This window comes from Gorilla gorilla, chromosome 9, assembly GCF_029281585.2.
Source record: "Gorilla gorilla gorilla isolate KB3781 chromosome 9, NHGRI_mGorGor1-v2.1_pri, whole genome shotgun sequence".
NCBI classification, from domain to species: domain Eukaryota; kingdom Metazoa; phylum Chordata; class Mammalia; order Primates; family Hominidae; genus Gorilla; species Gorilla gorilla.
In genome coordinates, this window is record NC_073233.2 from 94,920,321 (window position 1) to 94,939,857 (window position 19,537).

The following is a 19,537-nucleotide window of genomic DNA, read 5'->3' on the forward strand; positions in this document are numbered from 1 at the left end:
AGCTCACTGAAACCTCCACCTCCCAGTTTCAGATAATTCTCCTGCCTCAGCCTCCTAGGTAGCTGGGATTACAGGTGCCCATCACCAATCCTGGGTAATTTTTGTATTTTTAGTAGAGACGGGGGTTTCACCATGTTGGTCAGGCTGGTCTCAAACTCCTGACGTTGTGATCCACCCGCCTTGGCGTCCCAAAGTGCTGGGATTACAGGTGTGAGCCACCGTGCCTGGCCAACACTCTTCAAAAAAAGAAATTCCAACCCAGAATTTTATATCTGGCCAAAGTAAGCTTCATAAGCAAAGGAGAAATAAGATCCTTTTCAGACAAGCAAATGCTGAAGGAATTCATTACCACCAGACCTGCCTTACAAGAACTTCTGAAGGAAGCACTAAATATGGAAAGGAAAGACAGTTACCAGTCACTACCAAAACACACTGAAATACACGTAACGAGCGACACCATAAAGCAACCACATAAACAAGTCTGCAAACTAACCAGCCAACATCATGATGACATGATCAAATCCACACATAGCAATACTAATCTTAAATGTACATGGGCTAAATGCCCCAATTAAAAGATACAGAGTGATAAGCTGGATAAAGAACCAAGATCCATTGGTTTACTGTCTTCAAGAAACCCTTCTCACATGCAATGACACACATGGGCTTAAAATGAAGGGATGGAGAAAAACCTACCAAGCAAATGGAAAACAGAAAAAAGTAGGGGTTGCGATCCTAGTTTCTGACAAAACAGATTTTAACCCAACAAAGTTAAAAAAAGACAAGGGCACTACATAATGGTAAAGAGTTCAATTTAACAAGAACTATCTAAATATACATGCACCTAACACAAGATCACCCAGATTAATAAAGCAAGATCTTAGAGACCTTCAAAGAGACTTAGACTCCCGCACAGTAATAGTGGGAAATGTTAACACCCCAGTGACAATATTAGATCATCAAGACAGAAAATTAATAAAGATATTCAGGACCTTAACTGAGCACTGGATCAAATGAACCTGATAGATATCTACATAACTCTCTATCCAAAAACAATAGAATAGGCATTATTCTCATTGTCACATGGCACATACTCTAATATCGATTATATAATTGGAAATAAAACACTCCTCAGCAGATGCCAAAGAACTGAAATCATAATAAACAATCTTTCGGATCACAGCATGATCAAATTAGAAATCAAGACTAAGAAATTCACTCAACATTTTGTGAAGAGACGAAGACTGAGCTGTTGTGGCCCGTTGCTGCCAACCTCAAGCAGCAGTTGGCTGTCTTCACATAGAACCAAGGAGTGGGAGACCCAGAATCAAACCTCTTCTCCCTCCCCATCCTGTTTTCAGCGTTATGAGAAATCTTATTATCAAACACAATGGCCAGCAATGTTACCAACAAGAAAGATCCTTGCTCCATGAACTCCTGTGTGTTCTTTGGGAATCTCAACACTCTTGTGGTCAAGAAGTCTGATGTGGAGGCAATCTTTTCAAAGTATGGCAAAATTGTGAGTTGCTCGGTTCATAAGAACTTTGCCTTTGTTCAGTATGTTAATGAGAGATATGCCTAGGCTGCTGTAGCAGGAGAGAATGGCAGAATGATTGCTGGCCAGGTTTTAGATATTATCCTGGCTGCAGAGCCAAAAGTGAACCTAGGAAAAGCAGGTGTGAAATGATCTGTAGCAGAGATATATGGCTCCTCTTTTGATTTGGACTATGACTTTCAGTGGGATTATTATGACAGGATGTACAGTTACCCAGCACATGTTCTTCCTTTTTCTCCTATTTCTTGGGCTGTAGTACCATCAAAATGCCACTGTGTATCAGGAAACACCTCAAGAAGGGGCAAAAGTGGCTGGGTGCAGTGGATCACATCTGTAATCACACCATTTTTGGAGGCCAAGGTGGGTGGATCACGAGGTCAGGAGTTCGAGACCAGCCTGATCAACATGGTGAAACCCCCATCTCTACTAAAAATACAAATTAGCCAGGCATAGTGGCGCACGCCTGTAATCCCAGCTACCCAGGAGGCTGAGGTATGAGAATCGCTTGAACCCAGAAGGCAGAGGTTGCAGTGATCCGTGATCACGCCACTGCACTCCAGCCTGGGTGACAGAGTGAGACTCCATCTCAAAAAAAAAAAAAAAAAAAAAAGAAGAGCCAAAAGTAGCTTCAATTCTAAGAGTGAATAGTGGGGATCTTCCAAGTCTGGAAAGTTGAAAGGAGATGGTCTTCAGGCCATTAAGAAGGAATTGACACAGATAAAACAAAAGGTGGATTATCTCCTGGAAAACCTGGAAAAAATTGAAAAGGAACAGAGCAATCAAGCAGTAGAGATGAAGAATAAGTCAGAAGAGGAGCAGAGCATCAGCTCCATGAAGAGAGATGAGACTAATGTGAAGATGGAATCTGAGGGGGATGCAGATGTCTCTCCTGAAAGGGGAACCTACTAGATGATGATGATATTGAAGATGGGGGATGACCAGCTGAAGTTGATCAAGGATGATGAAAAAGAGGCTGAGGAAGGAGACGATGACAGAGACAGCGCCAATGGTGAGGATGACTCTTAAGCACATGGTGGGTTTTGGAAATCTTATCCCATTGTTTATTTACCTAGGTGCTTGTCTAAGATCAAAATTTTCACCAGATCCTCTCCCCTAGTATCTTCAGCACATGCTCACTGTTCTCCCAATCCTTGTCCTTGTTATGTTCATTAATTAATATTGCCCTGCTCCTAGTCCCATTTTCACTTCCTATGATGCTCCTGGTAGTTTTGTTAAGTCTTACCCTGTAATTTTTGCTTTTAATTTTGAAACCTCTTTGCGACTTAACAATAAAAAGGATGTATGGGTTTTATCAACTGTCTCCAAAATAATCTCTTGTTATGCAGGGAGTACAGTTCTTTTTATTCATACATAAGTTCAGTAAATGCTTCCCTAACTGCAAAGGCAATCTCAGGAGTTAAGTAGCTCCTGAAAGAAGTTTTGAGTTAGAAGTATGTGTGTTACACCCCCACATAAATGTGCTGTGTGGGGCAGCTCAACACAAATGTAACAATGTATTTTTGTGAATGAGAATTGGCAAGTCAAATGCATCCTCCAGAAAAATACTGTTATTGTCTTATGATTTGTTTTCTAAAGTTGATACCGTGAATTATTTTTGTGAACAGCCTGATGTTTGGGACCTTTTTTCCTCAAAATAAACAAATCCTTATTAAGCCAGGAATTTGGAGAAAAAAAATTCACTCAAAACCATAAAATTACATGGAAATTGAATAACCTGCTCCTGAATGACTTTTGGGTAAATAATGAAATTAAAGCAAAAGTCAAGAAGTTCTTTGAAACTAATGAGAACAAAGATACAACATACCAGAATCTCTGGGACACAGCTAAAGCAGTGTTAAGAGGGAAATTTATAGCACTCTATGCCCTCATCAAAAAGTTAGACAGATCTCAAGTTAACAACCTAACATCACAACTAAAAGAACCAGAGCACTAAGAGCAAACAAATCCCAAAGTTAGCAGAAGACAAAAAATAACCAAAATCAGAGCTGAACTGAAGGAGACGGAGACACAAAAAACCATTCAAAAGACAATGAATCCAGGAGCTGGTTTTTTGAAAAAAATAAAAAATAAAAAATAGATAGATTGTTAGCTAGACTAATCAAGAAGAAAGGAGAGAAGATTCAAATAAACACAATCAGAAACAACAAAGGAGCTATTACCACTGACCTCACTGAAATACAAACAACAATCAGAGAATATTATGAACACTTCTGAGGGGAAATTTACTTGGAATCTATAATTCTTTTTTTTTTTTTTTTGAGACGGAGTTTTGCTCTTGTTGCCCAGACTGGAGTGCAGTGGCATGATCTCAGCTCACTGCAACCTCCACCTCCTGGGTTCAAGCGATTCTCCTGCCTCAGCCTCCCAAGTAGCTGGAGCACCACCATGACCGGCTAATTTTTTGTACTTTTAGTAGAGATGGAGTTTTGCCGTCTTGGCCAGGCTGATCTTGAACTCCTGACCTCAGTTGATCCACCTGCCTTGGCCTCCCAAAGTGCCGGAATTACAGATGTGGGCCACCGTGCCCGGTTTATAATTCTATAGATAACAAAATTGTCATTAGTTTGAGGTAGAATGAAGGCAAAATAATGATACATTCAGAAAAACTAACACTCATTACCTAAAAATAAACTCTAACAAAAATTTCTTTAGAAGGAAGTATTGGGATGTAAGAATAATGCATACTAGTTGGGAAAAAATTAAATAATATATTAGTGTATATATATTATATATAAAGTAAAAGGTGAAAGGGCTCTGCCTATCCCTTTATTTGTTGTATATTCTCCTACACCTTTTTTAATGACTACATAAACATATATACAAATATATATATATACATACACCCAATATCTTTTATTCTTTAAACAATGAGCTCACTCTATATAAAATACTTTGTGCTCTTTTCCCCTTATTCCCAATTGAATATCATAAATATTCTTCAATATTGGCATGTGCAGATCTACCTTATCCTTTTTGCTATCTGCATTCGATGATATAAATATAAGTTTATACATGTCTATTTAATATGAACGTTTAGATTATTTTAAATCTTTTTTGCTCTTATAAATAATGTATGACTCAGTTTTTTGTTAGTATTTCTATAGGATAGAGGCCTAGAAGTATAATTCTTGGGTCACAGGATAGAGACACTTAAAATGCTGATAGTGGCCCACTCCTGTAACCCCAGCAGTTTTGGAGGCTAAGGCGAGAGGATTGCTTTAGCCCAGGAGTTTGAGACCAGCCCGGGCAAGATGGGGAGACCCCCATCTCTACAAAAAAGAAAAGTAAAATGTTTATAGATCCTGCCAAAATTTCTTCTAAAAATATTGCTAATTTATAGTCAGACTAAAAGTATATGGAATGTAGTATTTTAAGGAAGAAAATCTTCAAACATGAGAATAGGCACAAAATACAAAGAGTCTGGTTGATAATATTTTTAAAAAGAGATAGAAAACATGCATTATTGGCCGGGTGCAGTGCCTCACGCCTGTAACTCCAGCACTTTGGGAGGCTGAGGCAGGCAGATCACAAAGTCAGGAGTTCAAGAACAGCCTGGCCAACATGGTGAAACCCTGTCTCTACTAAAAAAAATACAAAATTTAGCCAGGCAGGTTGGCATGCACCTGTAATCCCAGCTACTCAGGAGGCTGAGGCAGGAGAATTGCTTGAACCTGGAGGCAGAGGTTGCAGTGAGCTGACATCGCACCACTGCACTCCAGCCTGGGCAAATGAGCAAGGCTCCATCTCAAAAAAAAAAAAAAAAAAAAAGGAAATATGCATTATTTTGAGCGCATATAACAGATGGCTTTGTCCATCAGACCATGTGGAAAATATATTTCCAAAAGGGATTACAAACTAATCCAAAGAGATTTAGTAAGCAAGGAAGTCTTCAACTATCATTATGTCTTATTCTATTAAAAGCAGCTCATCAAATAAATTCTTGCACATTAGTTTGTCTTTTACAAAGTAATCTTAATAAGGAAAAACCTCTGCCTTTGGACTTGATTCTAACTATAATAGGATACTGAGTTGTACCGTGAAAGTGACAAGATCTTTGATAAAAAGTATCTGTATCATCTTAGAATTTGTAGTGTTTGTAATGTGCAAGGATATGACTGATGAGCATGCTTAGACATGTACTTAATACTTTGGGAAAACAGATATTGAAAACTTTAGAGAGAGAAAAAATATAGGGCCCATTATTTGAGTCTTTAAATAAGAAAGTTACTGTGAGTGCTATCTATAGAGGTTTAACTATGTAAGTATATATAATCTCTGCATTTTACTAATCGAACAAATGGTTGAGTGTGCCTATATAGTAGATCCTGGGCTAGGCACTAAAGGGGCTGTGTTAATTTTGGAGGAAATTGCAGTTTTGGAGATTTTAATATATTTGATATAGATCAATTCTCTGAATTACTTTCAGCAAAAATGTGTCTCAGTTTTGCAAGTGAGACTGTCAGTTGCAAAAGGCAAACAACAGCATTTCTTTTAAAAGATTATATTGATAACCTATTATGAGCACCATCTGTCACACAAAGAAATACAAGAGATGGTCCCTGACTTCAAAGTACTTGCAGTTGTTTTAAGTATTTGCGTTTCAAGAAAAAAAAAAAGTATTGTTTAAAAAAAGCAGTAGAACCTTCACAAAGTAAAATAAAATGCTGGTACTGCATGTCATGCAGGGATTTTCAAAGGAATTGTGAAAAGAAAGAGGCGCCTCACCATCAAAAACAGGCACACAGCATAGCAATAAGAACATTGAGGACATAGCAAATCCCAGAATGAGTAATTGAGAGTTACAATATGGTCAACAAATAAGACATTGTTCCTATGTTTGGCAGAGGCTTCTGATAAGGAAAGGGGTAAGCTCTGTGCTTAGGGGCAAATGTTGCAATCTGAGTGAATGGTAGGCAGAATACAAAGTAACTAACTCTTCTTTTTTCTTTCTTTTTGAGACAGAGTCTCCCTCTGTTGCCCAGGCTAGAGTGCAGTGGCGCGATCTCCGCTCACTGCAACCTCCGCCTCCTGGGTTCAAGCGATTCTCCTGCCTCAGCCTCCTGAGGTGCGTGCCACCACACCCGGCTAATTTTTGTATTTTTTCAGCAGAGTCGGGGTTTTGCCATGTTGGCTAGGCTGGTCTCGAACTCCTGACCTCAGGTGATCCACCCGCCTCGGCCTCCTAAAGTGCTGGGATTACAAGCATGAGCCACAACGGGCCTTAACAAGAGTACAGTGTTTTCAAATTTCTCTCCCACCAAGACTTCTTTTATTAAATATTAAACATGTTCTGTCTACAAGGCACTGTGCTATGTGGTACAGAAGATAATAAAGATGTGTCAGAAATAGATCTTGTCTTTAAGGGGCATTATGATGACTGGAATTTTGTTAAAAATATGAAACTGCCAGGCATGGTGGCTCACGCCTGTAATCCCAGCACTTTGGGAGGCCGAGGTGGGCAGATCACAAAGTCACGAGATTGAGACCATCCTGGCTAACAGGGTGAAACCCCATCTCTACTAGAAATACAAAAAATTAGCTGGGCGTGGTGGCGTGTGCCTGTAGTCCCAGCTACTCAGGAGGCTGGGGCAGGAGAATGGCATGAACCCAGGAGGCAGAGCTTGCAGTGAGCTGAGATTGTGCCAATGCACTCCAGCATGGGTGACAGAGCGAGACTCCGTCTCAAAAAACAAAAACAAAAACAAAAATATATACATATTATATATAATATATATTATATATTATATATAATATATAATATATATTATATATTATATATAATATATAATATATATTATATATTATATATAATATATAATATATATTATATATAATATATAATATATTATATATCATATACATAATATATATTATATTATTATATATAATATATATATTATATTATTATATATAATATATATATTATATTATTATATATAATATATATATTATATTATTATATATAATATATATATTATATTATTATAATATAATATATATATTATATATTATATATTATATATATTATATATTATATATATATTATATATAATATATAATATATAATATATATAATATATATATTATATATATTATATATTATATATTATATACAATATATTATGTATATGATATATAATATATTATATATTATATATCATATATATTATATATATAAAATATATATAATATATAATATATAATAATATATCATATATATAATAATATATAATATATTATATATAATTATATATAATTATACAATATAGTATATATTATATATTATATATTATAATTATATAATTATATATATAAATTATATATTATATATTATATAAAATTATATATTATATAAAAATATATAATATATATTATATAAAATTTATATATTATATATTATATATAATATATATGTTATATATAATATATAATATATATAATATATGTAATATATATGTATGTATATGTAATATGTATGTATAATATATATGTAATATATATATTATATATATATATACACTATGTGATGATCAGTTTGCATTAGTTCATTTATAGTAAGCTATACTATTGCACATATATTCATTTAAGAAAAGAGAGTCATACAGTTCACAAAGATGGAAGAGAATCCTTGGAGGTTAGCTGGTTGTCTTACAGGTAGCCTGACCCTGCAGTTGATATTTGTGACAGAGATGGCACAAAATGCTTAACAAAATCTCATTTCATTTTCCTTTCCTGGTTACATGGAAAGACTACATTTTCCATCCTCCTTTCTGGTTAGGTTGGGGACATGTGACTAAGTTCTGGAAATGGGATGTAAGCAGAAGTGATGTAAACCACTTCCAGGTCTGGCCCGTAAAAGCGAAAGCAGTGATTGGTATCTGCAAAAGTTAAATGTATGCTGGCCCCATGACGTAGCACATCTACTTTTAGGTATATGCTCAAGAAAAACAAAAGCATACGTCTACAAAAGTCAAGTAAAAGAATGTCCCTTGCTGGGTAATTCATAATAGGTTCAAACATGCAACAACACAAATGTCCTCAAATGAAAAAATTGTGCTATATTCATACAATAGACTCAATATAGCAATAAAAATGAATGAACTATAGCTACATACAACAACATGCACAAGATCTTGAGTGAAGGAAGCCAGACACAAAAAATATTCAACGTACGCATTTGTTACTATAAGCTTTAGGAACAGGCAAAATGAAGCTATGATGCTAGAAGTGAGAATAGTGGTTACCTCTGTTTGCAGGTGTATTTACTGGGAAGGGGCACTAAAGAGCCTTCTGGGGTGATGGAAATACTTTTTCTTAATCTGGATAGCAGTCTCAGGGCAAATAGTAGTCTCAGTAAAGGCAAATTTAAAAATTCATCAAGCTGTACACTTAAATTTTGTGCATGCTGCTATGCAAAAGAACTAAAAATTATGCACACATGAAAAATCAAAGAAGCAAGGAAAAAATAAAAAAAAGTGACCACTGACGAAGGCCCAGTGCAGATGGAAGAGGCTATATTCTTGAATCACTGGTTGCCCTTGCCCTGAAGAACTGGCCAGTCTGCTTTGGAGTTTGTGTAAACACAAAATAAATCTTTCTTATTTTAAATTCTCTGAGATTTAGAGTGTATGTGGTATCTCAGCATAGCCTAACCATTCTTGGCTAATACAGAATTCATCGCCACAAACAACCAGGGTAAAAAACCTGGCTCTGGAAGCATATCAGGGAGGCTCTTCCTTTCTCAGGCTAAGTGATATAAAACAAGCTTATAAATGAGTGCATAAATCAAGATGCCAATTTATTAAATAACAATAGAAAATTAAAACCTGTCATACAAACTAGGATATGTTACCTAATACATAACCATTCTGTCTCTGAAGACAGACCTGCATGGGAAGCCAAACTGTAATAAAAGTTTGTTTTATTCTCAGAAAGAAAACATTAGTTAGATGAGTCAGTTATTTAATGACATCTGTCCAGGAGAAGCTATGCATCCCATTTCATAGTTAATTCCTGAGGTCCCTGGGCTGCAGTTCTCACTCTCAGGCATGCACCTGAATTGCCTCAGGGGGCTCCTCCTTTTTTTTTCTTCCAATTCTATCAATACACTTGTGTTCTACAGATATGTTATTGCATAAGTCTACTGTTTTTAGAGAGATGTGGCTGGCCTCTAAAGCATTCCTTGTACACATCTACATGTTGATTTTGTGTTTTTCCTCTCAAAGAATAATCATAAATCTTTTACTTTTTTATTATTTATTTATTTTGTTGAGACGGAGTCTCACTCTGTTGTCCAGGCTGGAGTGCAGTGGCGCCATCTCAGCTCACTGCAAGCTCCACCTCCTGGGTTCACGCCATTCTCCTGCCTCAGCCTCCCAAGTAGCTGGGACTACAGGCGCCTGCCACCACGCTCGGCTAATTTGTTTTGTATTTTTAGTAGAGACAGGGTTTCACTGTGTTAGCCAGGATGGTCTCGATCTCCCGACCTCGTGATCCTCCCACCTCAGCCTCCCAAGGTATCTTTTACTTTTAAATTCTGTGGTTGGAGTGGTAGGGGTTTGGAGAGAATGGTGTCCTTAGCTGTAGCTTCCAAGTACTGGTAACATCAAACTAATATAGATGCTGAGAATTCTAGACAGTGTATGTACCTGAATATTTTGTAAGGCCACTTGAGAGTTTTTTGTACAATCTTTGAAGGCTTGAAGGGAGGAAACTGTTAGGAAAGGCTGGAGAAAAAGGGATCCCTGTTATGCAGTGGCAGAAAGTTTGGCGACACTGTTGCATGGTGAAATGCAGAAAATAGAAAATATACCTAACAAACTGGTGTATTTGCAGTTAAGGAAATTTCCAGACAGACTGTTGAAAATGCCAACTGATTTAAAAAAAAAAAACCTATGTGGGATAAGATGTAGAGAGGTGAGATATAAAAGGAACAATTTCATTTTTAAGCAAAATTTAGAGAAAATATACACAGTCTGGGAACTTTGGGTTCAAAAATAAAACTGCTTTTCACTTCCAGCCTCTCCAGATGGTGAAACAACTAAGGCATTGCCTTAAGGGGAAGGTACAATCCAGGGTGCAGCTATTTAGATTTTTTGTAAACACTGTACAAAGATTTAAAGCCATTTTACCTAGACCATTTCAGCTAGACAAAAGCACTTCTAAGTGTATAAGGGTGTTTTCCATCAGCTTTCTTATTCTCAGCCCAAGACGGAAAGTGTTTGTCTCAGAGGTCTGTGAGTGTGGCTTTTTTTTCTATTGGAGTGGATTATAATTTGATATATATGAAGTCCCCAAAATCTTAAAGAGAATCATATTGGCAGACACACTGCCTACTTGGACTGAAAGGGCATATGTATCTTTTAATATTCCAGATTTGACTATTAAAATTTATATTTACATCTTAGAAACTCAATATTTTAAATAAAATGACGTAAGGAAAAATCTGAAGTTATGTTGCAACAAAAATTAGTAGAAAATTAGAATTATGGCTGGGCATGGTGGCTCATGCCTGTAATCCCAGCACTTTGGGAGGCTGAGGCAGGTGAATTACCTAAGGTCAGGGAGTTTGGGACCAGCCTGGACTACATGGTGAAACCCCATCTCTACTAAAAATACAGAAATTAGCCGGGTGTAGTGGTGGGTGCCACTAATCTCAGCTAGTGAGGCAGAAGAATCGCTTGAGCCCAGGAGGCGGAGTTTGCAGTGAGCCAAGATCGTCCCATTGCACTCCAGCTCGGGTGACACAGCAAGACTCCGTCTCAAAAGAAAAGAAAAGAAAATCAGAATCATATGTAGCTTTTGTGAAAAGCTTGGTTATTGACTGTTGCTGGAATCAAGAGCTACTACAGTGTCATAGTTCGAGTTTGCCGTACTTTGCCATTGTACTTGTGCCTGGTAATTATTTCTACAATGACTGCATGTAGATCTAAACTAGTTTAGTGTCGTTAAATCCTCTGCATTAGATCTTAAGAGCTCTTCCATTCTTTTTCGTTGACATCTTCAAAACTAGAATCCTACAAGAGCAACAACTTTTTTTTTTTTTTCATTCTTCCATCACAAAGAAAGGAGCAACAATTTTCATCTTGGCGTTTCTTCAAAGCCTTTGAATTCCATCATAAATTGCCAGATTAGTTTTCTTCATTCACTGTGCACCTTCTTTGGAGAAACTCTTTGCTTCACCTTGTTGATGAACCCTAAAGCCCTCCCTGCCTTTTTTTAATGAAAAAGAAGAAACAATGAAGCCCCCAGAAAGTATCCAATCAAGCCACTGTCATAGCCAACCTAAAAGAATAAATGACCCATGCAGATGCAATGTTTAACATTATCTTTAAACTTAATGGTGGCATGAAGAGAAGGCTTTCTTTTAACAAACAGCCTGCTATATCTTATAATACCATATAAAGAAATTTACAAATGTAAGCTACTGGTTTAACTGCATACTGCTCCATTTTGCAATTTTTTTTGCATCCTAAAGCACAGATCATCTCCCCTGAGGATTTATCAATGCCTTCCTGTTTTGGAATCTCCATAGCAGCACTAGAAAAGATAGAGTATCCTTTCTTTTGAACTTGGGAGTTTCCCTGAAATCACCCCTTTGCCACCCAGCTCATCAGCCTTGTCCCCTTTGGCACCATCCCCTTTTTCTCAAATTTGTTTATGCTTCAAGTCTCCATTTAACAGTTAATTAGGACCAGGTGTGTTGGTGCACACCTGTAATCCCAGCAGTTTGGGAGGCTGAGGTGGGTGGACAGCTTGAGCCCAGGAGTTCAAGAGCAGTCTGGGTAACATAGGGAGACCCTACAAATAATTTAAAAACATTAGCCAGGTGTGGTGGCGTACCTGTGGTCCCAGCTACTCAGGAGGCTGAGGCAGGAGGATCTCCTGAGCCCAGGGGATATAGGCTGCTGTGAGCTGTGATTGCGCCACTGCACTTCAGCCTGGGCAGCAGAGTGAGACCATGTCTCAAAACAAACAAAAAACAGTTAACTAAAAGAAACCACCTGGTTTTAATTGTAATTTTAAAATTTCCTTATTTATTAATGTGTAATTGCTGGGCCACATAGTAAACATATTGTTTATTATCAGGCATGAAAACTATATTGTGCTATTACATTCAGAAGCAACTGAGAGTTAACAATCATATTAAAAATTTTTTTTTTTTTTTTGAGACGGAGTCTTGTTCTGTTGCCCAGGCTGGAGTGTAGTGGCACCATCTCGGCTCACTGCAACCTCCGCCTCCCAGGTTCAAGTGATTCTCCTGCCTCAGCCTCCCGAGTAGCTGGGATTACAGGTGTCCACCACCATGTCTGGCTACTTTTTGTATTTTTAGTAGAGATGGAGTTTCACCATAGGCCAGGCTGGTCTTGAACTTATGACCTCAGGTGATCCACCAAGCTCATCCTCCCAAAGTGTTGGGATTATAGGCATCAGCCAACGTGCCCAGCTCGTATTAGTTGTTTGGTGAATAAGATGTTATTTGTATAGTATTGTACATCTTAACATGATCATTTTTTGTTAATATTTGATACTATATTTTAAATACTTGTTAAGAATTTTTTGGTTGATATGTAATGCATTTTATTTTTTCCCATTTAAAACTAAGTTCCTATTTAGCATTTTCTTGTGGAAGGATCATAGATATTCAGGAATGGATTATTGAAAAAAAAATAAGCCTGCACTGCTATTTCTGTAATTTTTTGGATAAGTTTATGCTGTGTTTTTGATCTTCTTAGTTTCTGAATTGGAGATTTGAGAAAAATTGTGATTATCTTGTTCCATTGTATATTGGATGTGTTGAGGGGGATGATAACTTTAACATGAGATCTGCATCTGGTCCTGAGGAATATTCTGGACTTTGGCTAGGAGTCAGCAACTGCATGGGATTTTAGGTTGTCTCCCTTGGAAAAGGGAAGGTATGTCTATCTGTAGAAAGAATGGTGTGCCCGGATATTTGGGTAGCCAGAGACATAGAACTATGGCAGACACTGGTAGTTGCCTCTAATATCTGTTTTTTCCATTTTGCTCAGTAATAAAACCTCAAATGTTAGCTGGGCATTTGTCCCATTAATTAAAAAAGATTGTATTCACCATCCTCTCTTGCAATGAAGTGTGGCCATGTGATTAAGCTTTGTCCAAGGAATGTAAGTTGTAGTAGTTTGTATGGATCTTCTGGGAAGTTTTTTTAAAAAGAGGAAGTATGCCCTTCTCTCCCCGCCCCTCCCCCCCCGTTTTTGTTTTTTTTTTTTTGAGATAGAGTCTCTCTCTGTTGCCAAGGCAACAGTGGTGTGATCTTGGCCCACTGCAACCTCTGCCTCCTGAGTTCAAGCGATTCTCCTGCCTCAGTCCCTGAGTAGCTAGGATTACAGGAGCGTGTCACCATTTCTGGCAAATTTTTGTATTTTCAGTAGAGACAGGGTTTCACCATGTTGGCCAGGCTGGTCTCAAACTCCTGACCTCAAGTGATCCACCCGCCTCAGCCTCTCAAAGTACTAGGATTACAGGTGTGAGCCACCGCGCCCGGCCTCTCTTCCCCTTTTGCTGGTCTTCCTGGCTAGCATGTTGATGTCATGTTATTTTCTAAGTTAGGGTGGAAATCACAGGTAGCAGATGGCATAGCAAACTGTCACAAAGAGGCTGGGATCCCTAATCGTTATGGAGCCACCATTTTATTCTAGGACTGCCTACCTTTACCTGAGAGAAAGAAACTTTTATCTTTTTGCCATTGTTGTTTTGGACTTTTCATCTGAGTATTTCTCTTTTATTTTCTTCAAACAACTACACCTATCTGATATTATCTTGTTCAGTTTTCTTTCTTATTTTCTGTCTTCTCCCTCTAGAATACTAGCTTCGTGAAAATAAAAATCTTGTCTCTCTTGTTTCTGTTTCCTTAGCACAGTGCCTGGTAAATAGTAATGACTCAGTAAATATTTGTAGATGAATGAATGAAGACTAGAAGATTCGAATGGAATTCTTCTAAAGGTAGTTCGTTTCTGCTTTAAGAGACTATGGAATTTAGAAATCCAAAGAAACTGGCAGGTTTGTTATATGTGAGGAAATTGACAGAGGGGTTATATGACTCAAGCAACACAGGATCCTTGTCTTGCTAAGTGTTGGCCAAGTTCCCTAGCCAGGTCTGAGTTCTAACACACGACTGCCGCCTCTACTGTGTGTGCTGTTTGGTTGATAAGCACCTATCAAAGATGCTGTAGACAGGATTGCTCCGTGGCCTAAGGTTTGGACAGGATGACCTATTGCCCTTCCCCACACACGGTCGGGGTATGAACATAGCTGAGACTTTTCAAGCCTTCCCAGGTACCACAGAGCTTGGAAAGCCCAGCACCTGGGGGCAGTTAGTTGCAACTAGCAGGCAGCCCTAGCTGTTTATTACCTGGGACTCTCGGGAAGGCAAGCTCCCGGTGCTGGGGAGGACGTTTGTCCCAGGCATTCCTCTGGCAACTCTCTTCCTCCACCAGCTCCCAACAAAGACATTTAATCCCTTTCTTCCACTACCCTCCGCTCTACTTGGCTTGCAGTTGGAAGCTGAAGTACAATTTGACCCAAGCCACCCCCTACTGCGCACCTGCCATAGCGCTCGCGCCCCGGAGCCAGGCACGGCGTCGCGGGGGTGGGGAGGCGGCGCGTCCCCGAGCTGCGCTCCCTCGCGTACAGCCTCGGCTCTGGGTGCGAAGATTCTCTGCCTCCGCTCACCCAGCCGCGCCGCCGCGCGGGCACGCGCCCCAGCGGATGCCCTCTTGAGGGAGCGCGCACGCGCCGCCTCTCCCCGCCTCCCCGGTGCGCGTCCCGCCCCCTTGAGCTGCGATACGCCGAGCGCTCAACATCCGAGGACTTTGGCCCAGAGTAACCCCGCTCTCGTGACCTTTCCCCTCCATTCCGCACCTCCGGCTGCTGGCCGGGCGAGAGGCTGGCGGCTGGGCTCTCGCGCCCCTCCCTGCAGGGCTCAGGCTCTCCCCCTCCTGTCTTCTCCGCGCTGTTCCTCGTCATGGCGGCCCTCAGCAAGTCCATCCCTCATAACTGCTATGAGATCGGCCACACTTGGCACCCTTCCTGCCGCGTCTCCTTCCTGCAGATCACCGGGGGCGCCCTGGAGGAGTCCCTGAAGATCTATGCTCCTCTGTACTTGGTGAGACCCGTCACCCCTCCCGCAGGGCGAGTTTAGTGTGGAAGATGGGCCGGGGGCTGCAGTTGGTGCTCCCGAGGGGCTCTGGGGGACTTGCCTTGTGTCAGGCTCTCTTTTGGAGGGGTCGGAATGTTTTGGGGGGTCGGTAGGGGGAAGGAGGAGGTCGCAAGGGGAGGATATACCAATTCCTGCAAGGGAGAAGGAGGAGGGGAATTAGAGATTGAGCTGTCATCTGAATGCCTGTTGCTAGGAAGAGGATAGCTCCCAACTTTTAGAATTAAGTTTAGGACACTTAAAAACGTTAATTCAAAGACCAGCGTTATTTTCTTCTGGCCTGCCTTGTGATGGAGAGGTATTTGTAGGTCAGCGAGGCTATGAGAAGGACCTGCAATCTTTCCTCATCTAGTTTCCCCTGTTTTATTTTGCTTTTTTTTTTTTTTAATGAAGAAGGCATATTTGGCCCTAAGTCCCTGTGGCCTCAGATCTTGACTCAGTTTTGAGATGACAGGATTGTGATTTGGGGATTTTGCAAGTGTTTTTGCAAGTTCACAGAACAGACTCCTGGGTTGAGATTGTGTGTGGTGATTTAAAGGGTGATGCCAGTCTTTCAGTCAGTGAACTTGGTTAGGACATCTGACTTTGTGTCACCTAGGACCTTCTGTTACACAGCTTTACATATAGGGCAATTAATAGGGAATATTTGGCAGTATGTATATGTAACACTGAGGACTATTAAAGATGCTCTTAAATGTTCTCCGCAAAATCTTTTTTTCAATAACCTTATCCTTGATATTAAAGATTTATTATTACTTTGGCCATTGAAGTGCATTGTCTCATTTTCTTGCCTTACAGTTTGTGTCCTAAGAAGACAGATCATATTTTTTGTATGTCTTCTAAAAGTTTCAGTATTCAGCAGATGATCAATTATTATTTCTCATTGAAGTAATTTAGATTTATACCCTAATGTTCCTGAAAGTGTGTCATGGCTGTATCTGTAGTACTTCTTGAAAAGTCTGATTATGTATTTCAGAGATAACACAGGAGAAGGTGATGACTTTGTTTGAGGTTGCAGGCACCCATTTCATTTTTTATTGTAGAGACTGATGCTTCTCACATTTTCATGTATGTTAGGAATCCTCTGAGGATTATGTTAAAATGGGGGTTCTGATTCATTAGGTCCTGGTGGGGCCTGAACCTCTGCTTTCCTAACAAACTCGTGGTAATGCTGATGGTGGGGGCTGCACTTTGAATAATAAAGATCTAGAGTAGAGGCCAATAATTGTTATTGGAGCTGGAAATTTTTTCCTTGATTTTCTTTGGCAAAGATTCATGTTTATCTGCTTTTCCACATTCACTGTGGCCAGTCTATGTCTCAGAATTTTTCTTTTTATTTTTGGATACAGGGCCTTGTTGTATTGCCATTCTGGCTGGAGTGCAGTGGCGCAATCACAGCTCACTGCATAAGGCTCAGATTTGTAAAAAATAAAACATCTACAAACATTATTGAGCTCTTGATATACAACTATAGAAAAAATTGTTCCTGCCGTCAGAGGATTATGATATAGGTGGAAAGAGAGTTTATGCTATCTACTTCTCCCTCTGAAAATCCATAGCACTTTTCATTCATTAATTCATTCACTTAACAAATATTTGTTGAATGCCTGATACTTGTTATATCAATAGCCTAGACAATTGATGGATTATAGTCTATGATAGGGACGTTCAGGGTAGCAATAGAAACATAGGTTCTCCGACTCCAACAAGGTAGGTTGGGGGTGTTCAGGAAAAGAGTTGTGTTTTACTACTATATCTCCAACAAGATTAAGTACTTATTGAAGATAAATTTTCCATCTCATGTGGCCTTGTACCCTTACATCTGTGTATTTAAAAATTTGGGTTGCTACTCATTGGTAGTTGTGAAATAAAATTAGCGGGAACTGCATAGCATTTTATTTTATATTAAGTGAAATGGAAGAAAATAAAAAATGTTAGGACATATTGCACATACTAAGGATAAGCATTATTTCGTGACAGTTTTGTTTCAGTTATCCATGTAGGTGTGGGTGGGGCTACTTGGAGTATATAGCTGTTCTCTTTGTAAGTGTTGGATAGTTGATTAAATGTATACCCCCATGTACTAAGATGCAAGGTGGTGTGGTGGAAAGAAATTGGACTTTAAAAAGGGATCAGGCCAGGTGCAGTGGCTCACGCCCATAATCCCAGCTCTTTGGGAGGCCGAGGTGTGTGGATCACCTGAGGTCAGGAGTTCGAGACCAGCCAGCTTGACCAACATGGTGAAACCCCATCTCTACGAAAAATATAAAATTAGCTGGGCGTGGTGGCACATGCCTGTAATCCCAGCTACTCGGGAGGCTGAGGCAGGAGAATCACTTGAACCTGGGAGGTGGAGGTTGTAGTGAGCTGAGATCGCGCCATTGCACTCCAGCCTGGGAAACAAGAGCAAAACTCCATCACAAAAAAAAAAAAAAAAGGGATCAGGGGTATCAGGATTTGAATCTCAGCTCTATCATTTACCAGCTATTTGACTTTGTATATGTTACTTTATCTTTCTGAGAATTAAATGAAATCATGCATTGATGATGTATCACATATTTTCTAGTTTATCATAGGTTTTGAATAGTTATGCATATTTTTCTTCCTCCCTTCTCCGGTGGCACTTAAGAGTGAAGTTCATGGAAGGTGGGTAGGGAAGGCCTCTTGAAGTAAGTGGCCCTTGACTTGTGCCTTGAGGATAAGGCTATACAGACATTGATTCATGCAGTAGACATTTATAGCATACCTATTCTTAATGGAGAGGAGGGAGGATAATGTAAACTGAGGCAGAAAACTAAGTGGTTTTGTAAGAGAAGCAATGAATACGTTGTCTATAACAGAACGTTTGCGTACAGGAGTTGTGAGCGATCACAACTTACATTTATTATGTGCTTAGTCCTTTACGTATTTTATCTTTTTTAACCCTTACACAACCCCAGCTTATTATCCCCATTTTATAGGTAAGATAACTGAAGGTTAGAGACATTAAGTGATTCACAAGATTTAGAGCTAGTAAGGAAAAAGACAGGATTCGGTTCTCATTTTTTTTTTCTTTGACTGAAAGACTGAAGGACGGGCTAAAGGAGCCATTGAGGGTTTTTTTGTGTGCGTGCTATTGAGGTTTCTTTTTGAACAGAGGGGTTACAAGTACAAAATGATGCTTTCAGATGCTAAATCTGGTAGCACTGGGAAGACTGGATAGAAAAGATTTTTGAGAAATTGATGCAGCAATTTCACTAAGTGGTGGAAAGAGTCAGAACTCCTGTGGAATCTCAGCCTGCAATTTACTATCAATATGATCTGTAGAAAAATTACTGAATCGCATGGAGCCTTAATCCCCTTGCTTTGCAGAAGATGATTGTACCCATTTTTTAAGGTCTGTTGTGAGGAGTTAAATAGGATAATAGTGCATTAATTATGATATATGTCTCTATCTCCTGTTAAAACAGTGGTTTGTATTTAGACTAGTGTAGTACCTCATTAAATGCTTAATATATGTCTAAATGAGTGAAGGTATGAATGAATGAGCACATGAATAGTGCGGGAGTGAAGAGATATTTGGCAGGTCTGCCAGAGAAGATGAAAGGGCAGTTCTAGAGGCGTTTTGCGGCAGAATGAACAGGACTTAGAGACCAAGGATATTGGGGCAGTATGAGGACTTGTTTATACTTCTAGGTTGTCAAGTCAGATTGTTGCAGTTGCCATTATTGCTAGAAATGGAGAAGTTCTAAAGGCAAGCTGGGTGTAGGGACCAATGGAGAGCTTTC

The 19,537-nt window shown here is 39.2% G+C and overlaps 1 protein-coding gene and 1 pseudogene across 8 annotated transcripts in view; both read left to right on the forward strand.

Moving 5' to 3' along the window:
• Positions 1-19,537, forward strand: part of TMEM135 (transmembrane protein 135) — a 360,134-nt gene that overhangs the window by 67,004 nt on the left and 273,593 nt on the right. The window contains exon 1 of one of the 8 annotated variants that reach the window (XM_019037620.4): positions 15,200-15,719. The exons of 3 other annotated variants lie outside the window; for them this stretch is intronic. In XM_019037620.4, the coding sequence (XP_018893165.1) occupies positions 15,579-15,719 (141 nt within the window). In that variant the 5' untranslated portion in view covers positions 15,200-15,578. Of the gene's footprint in view, positions 1-15,199; positions 15,720-19,537 lie in introns of those variants that run through there. 4 more of the 8 variants (XM_055355661.2, XM_019037619.4, XM_055355657.2 and 1 more) reach the window with 4 other exon arrangements.
• LOC101142452 (heterogeneous nuclear ribonucleoproteins C1/C2-like) lies at positions 1,376-2,807 on the forward strand (annotated as a pseudogene).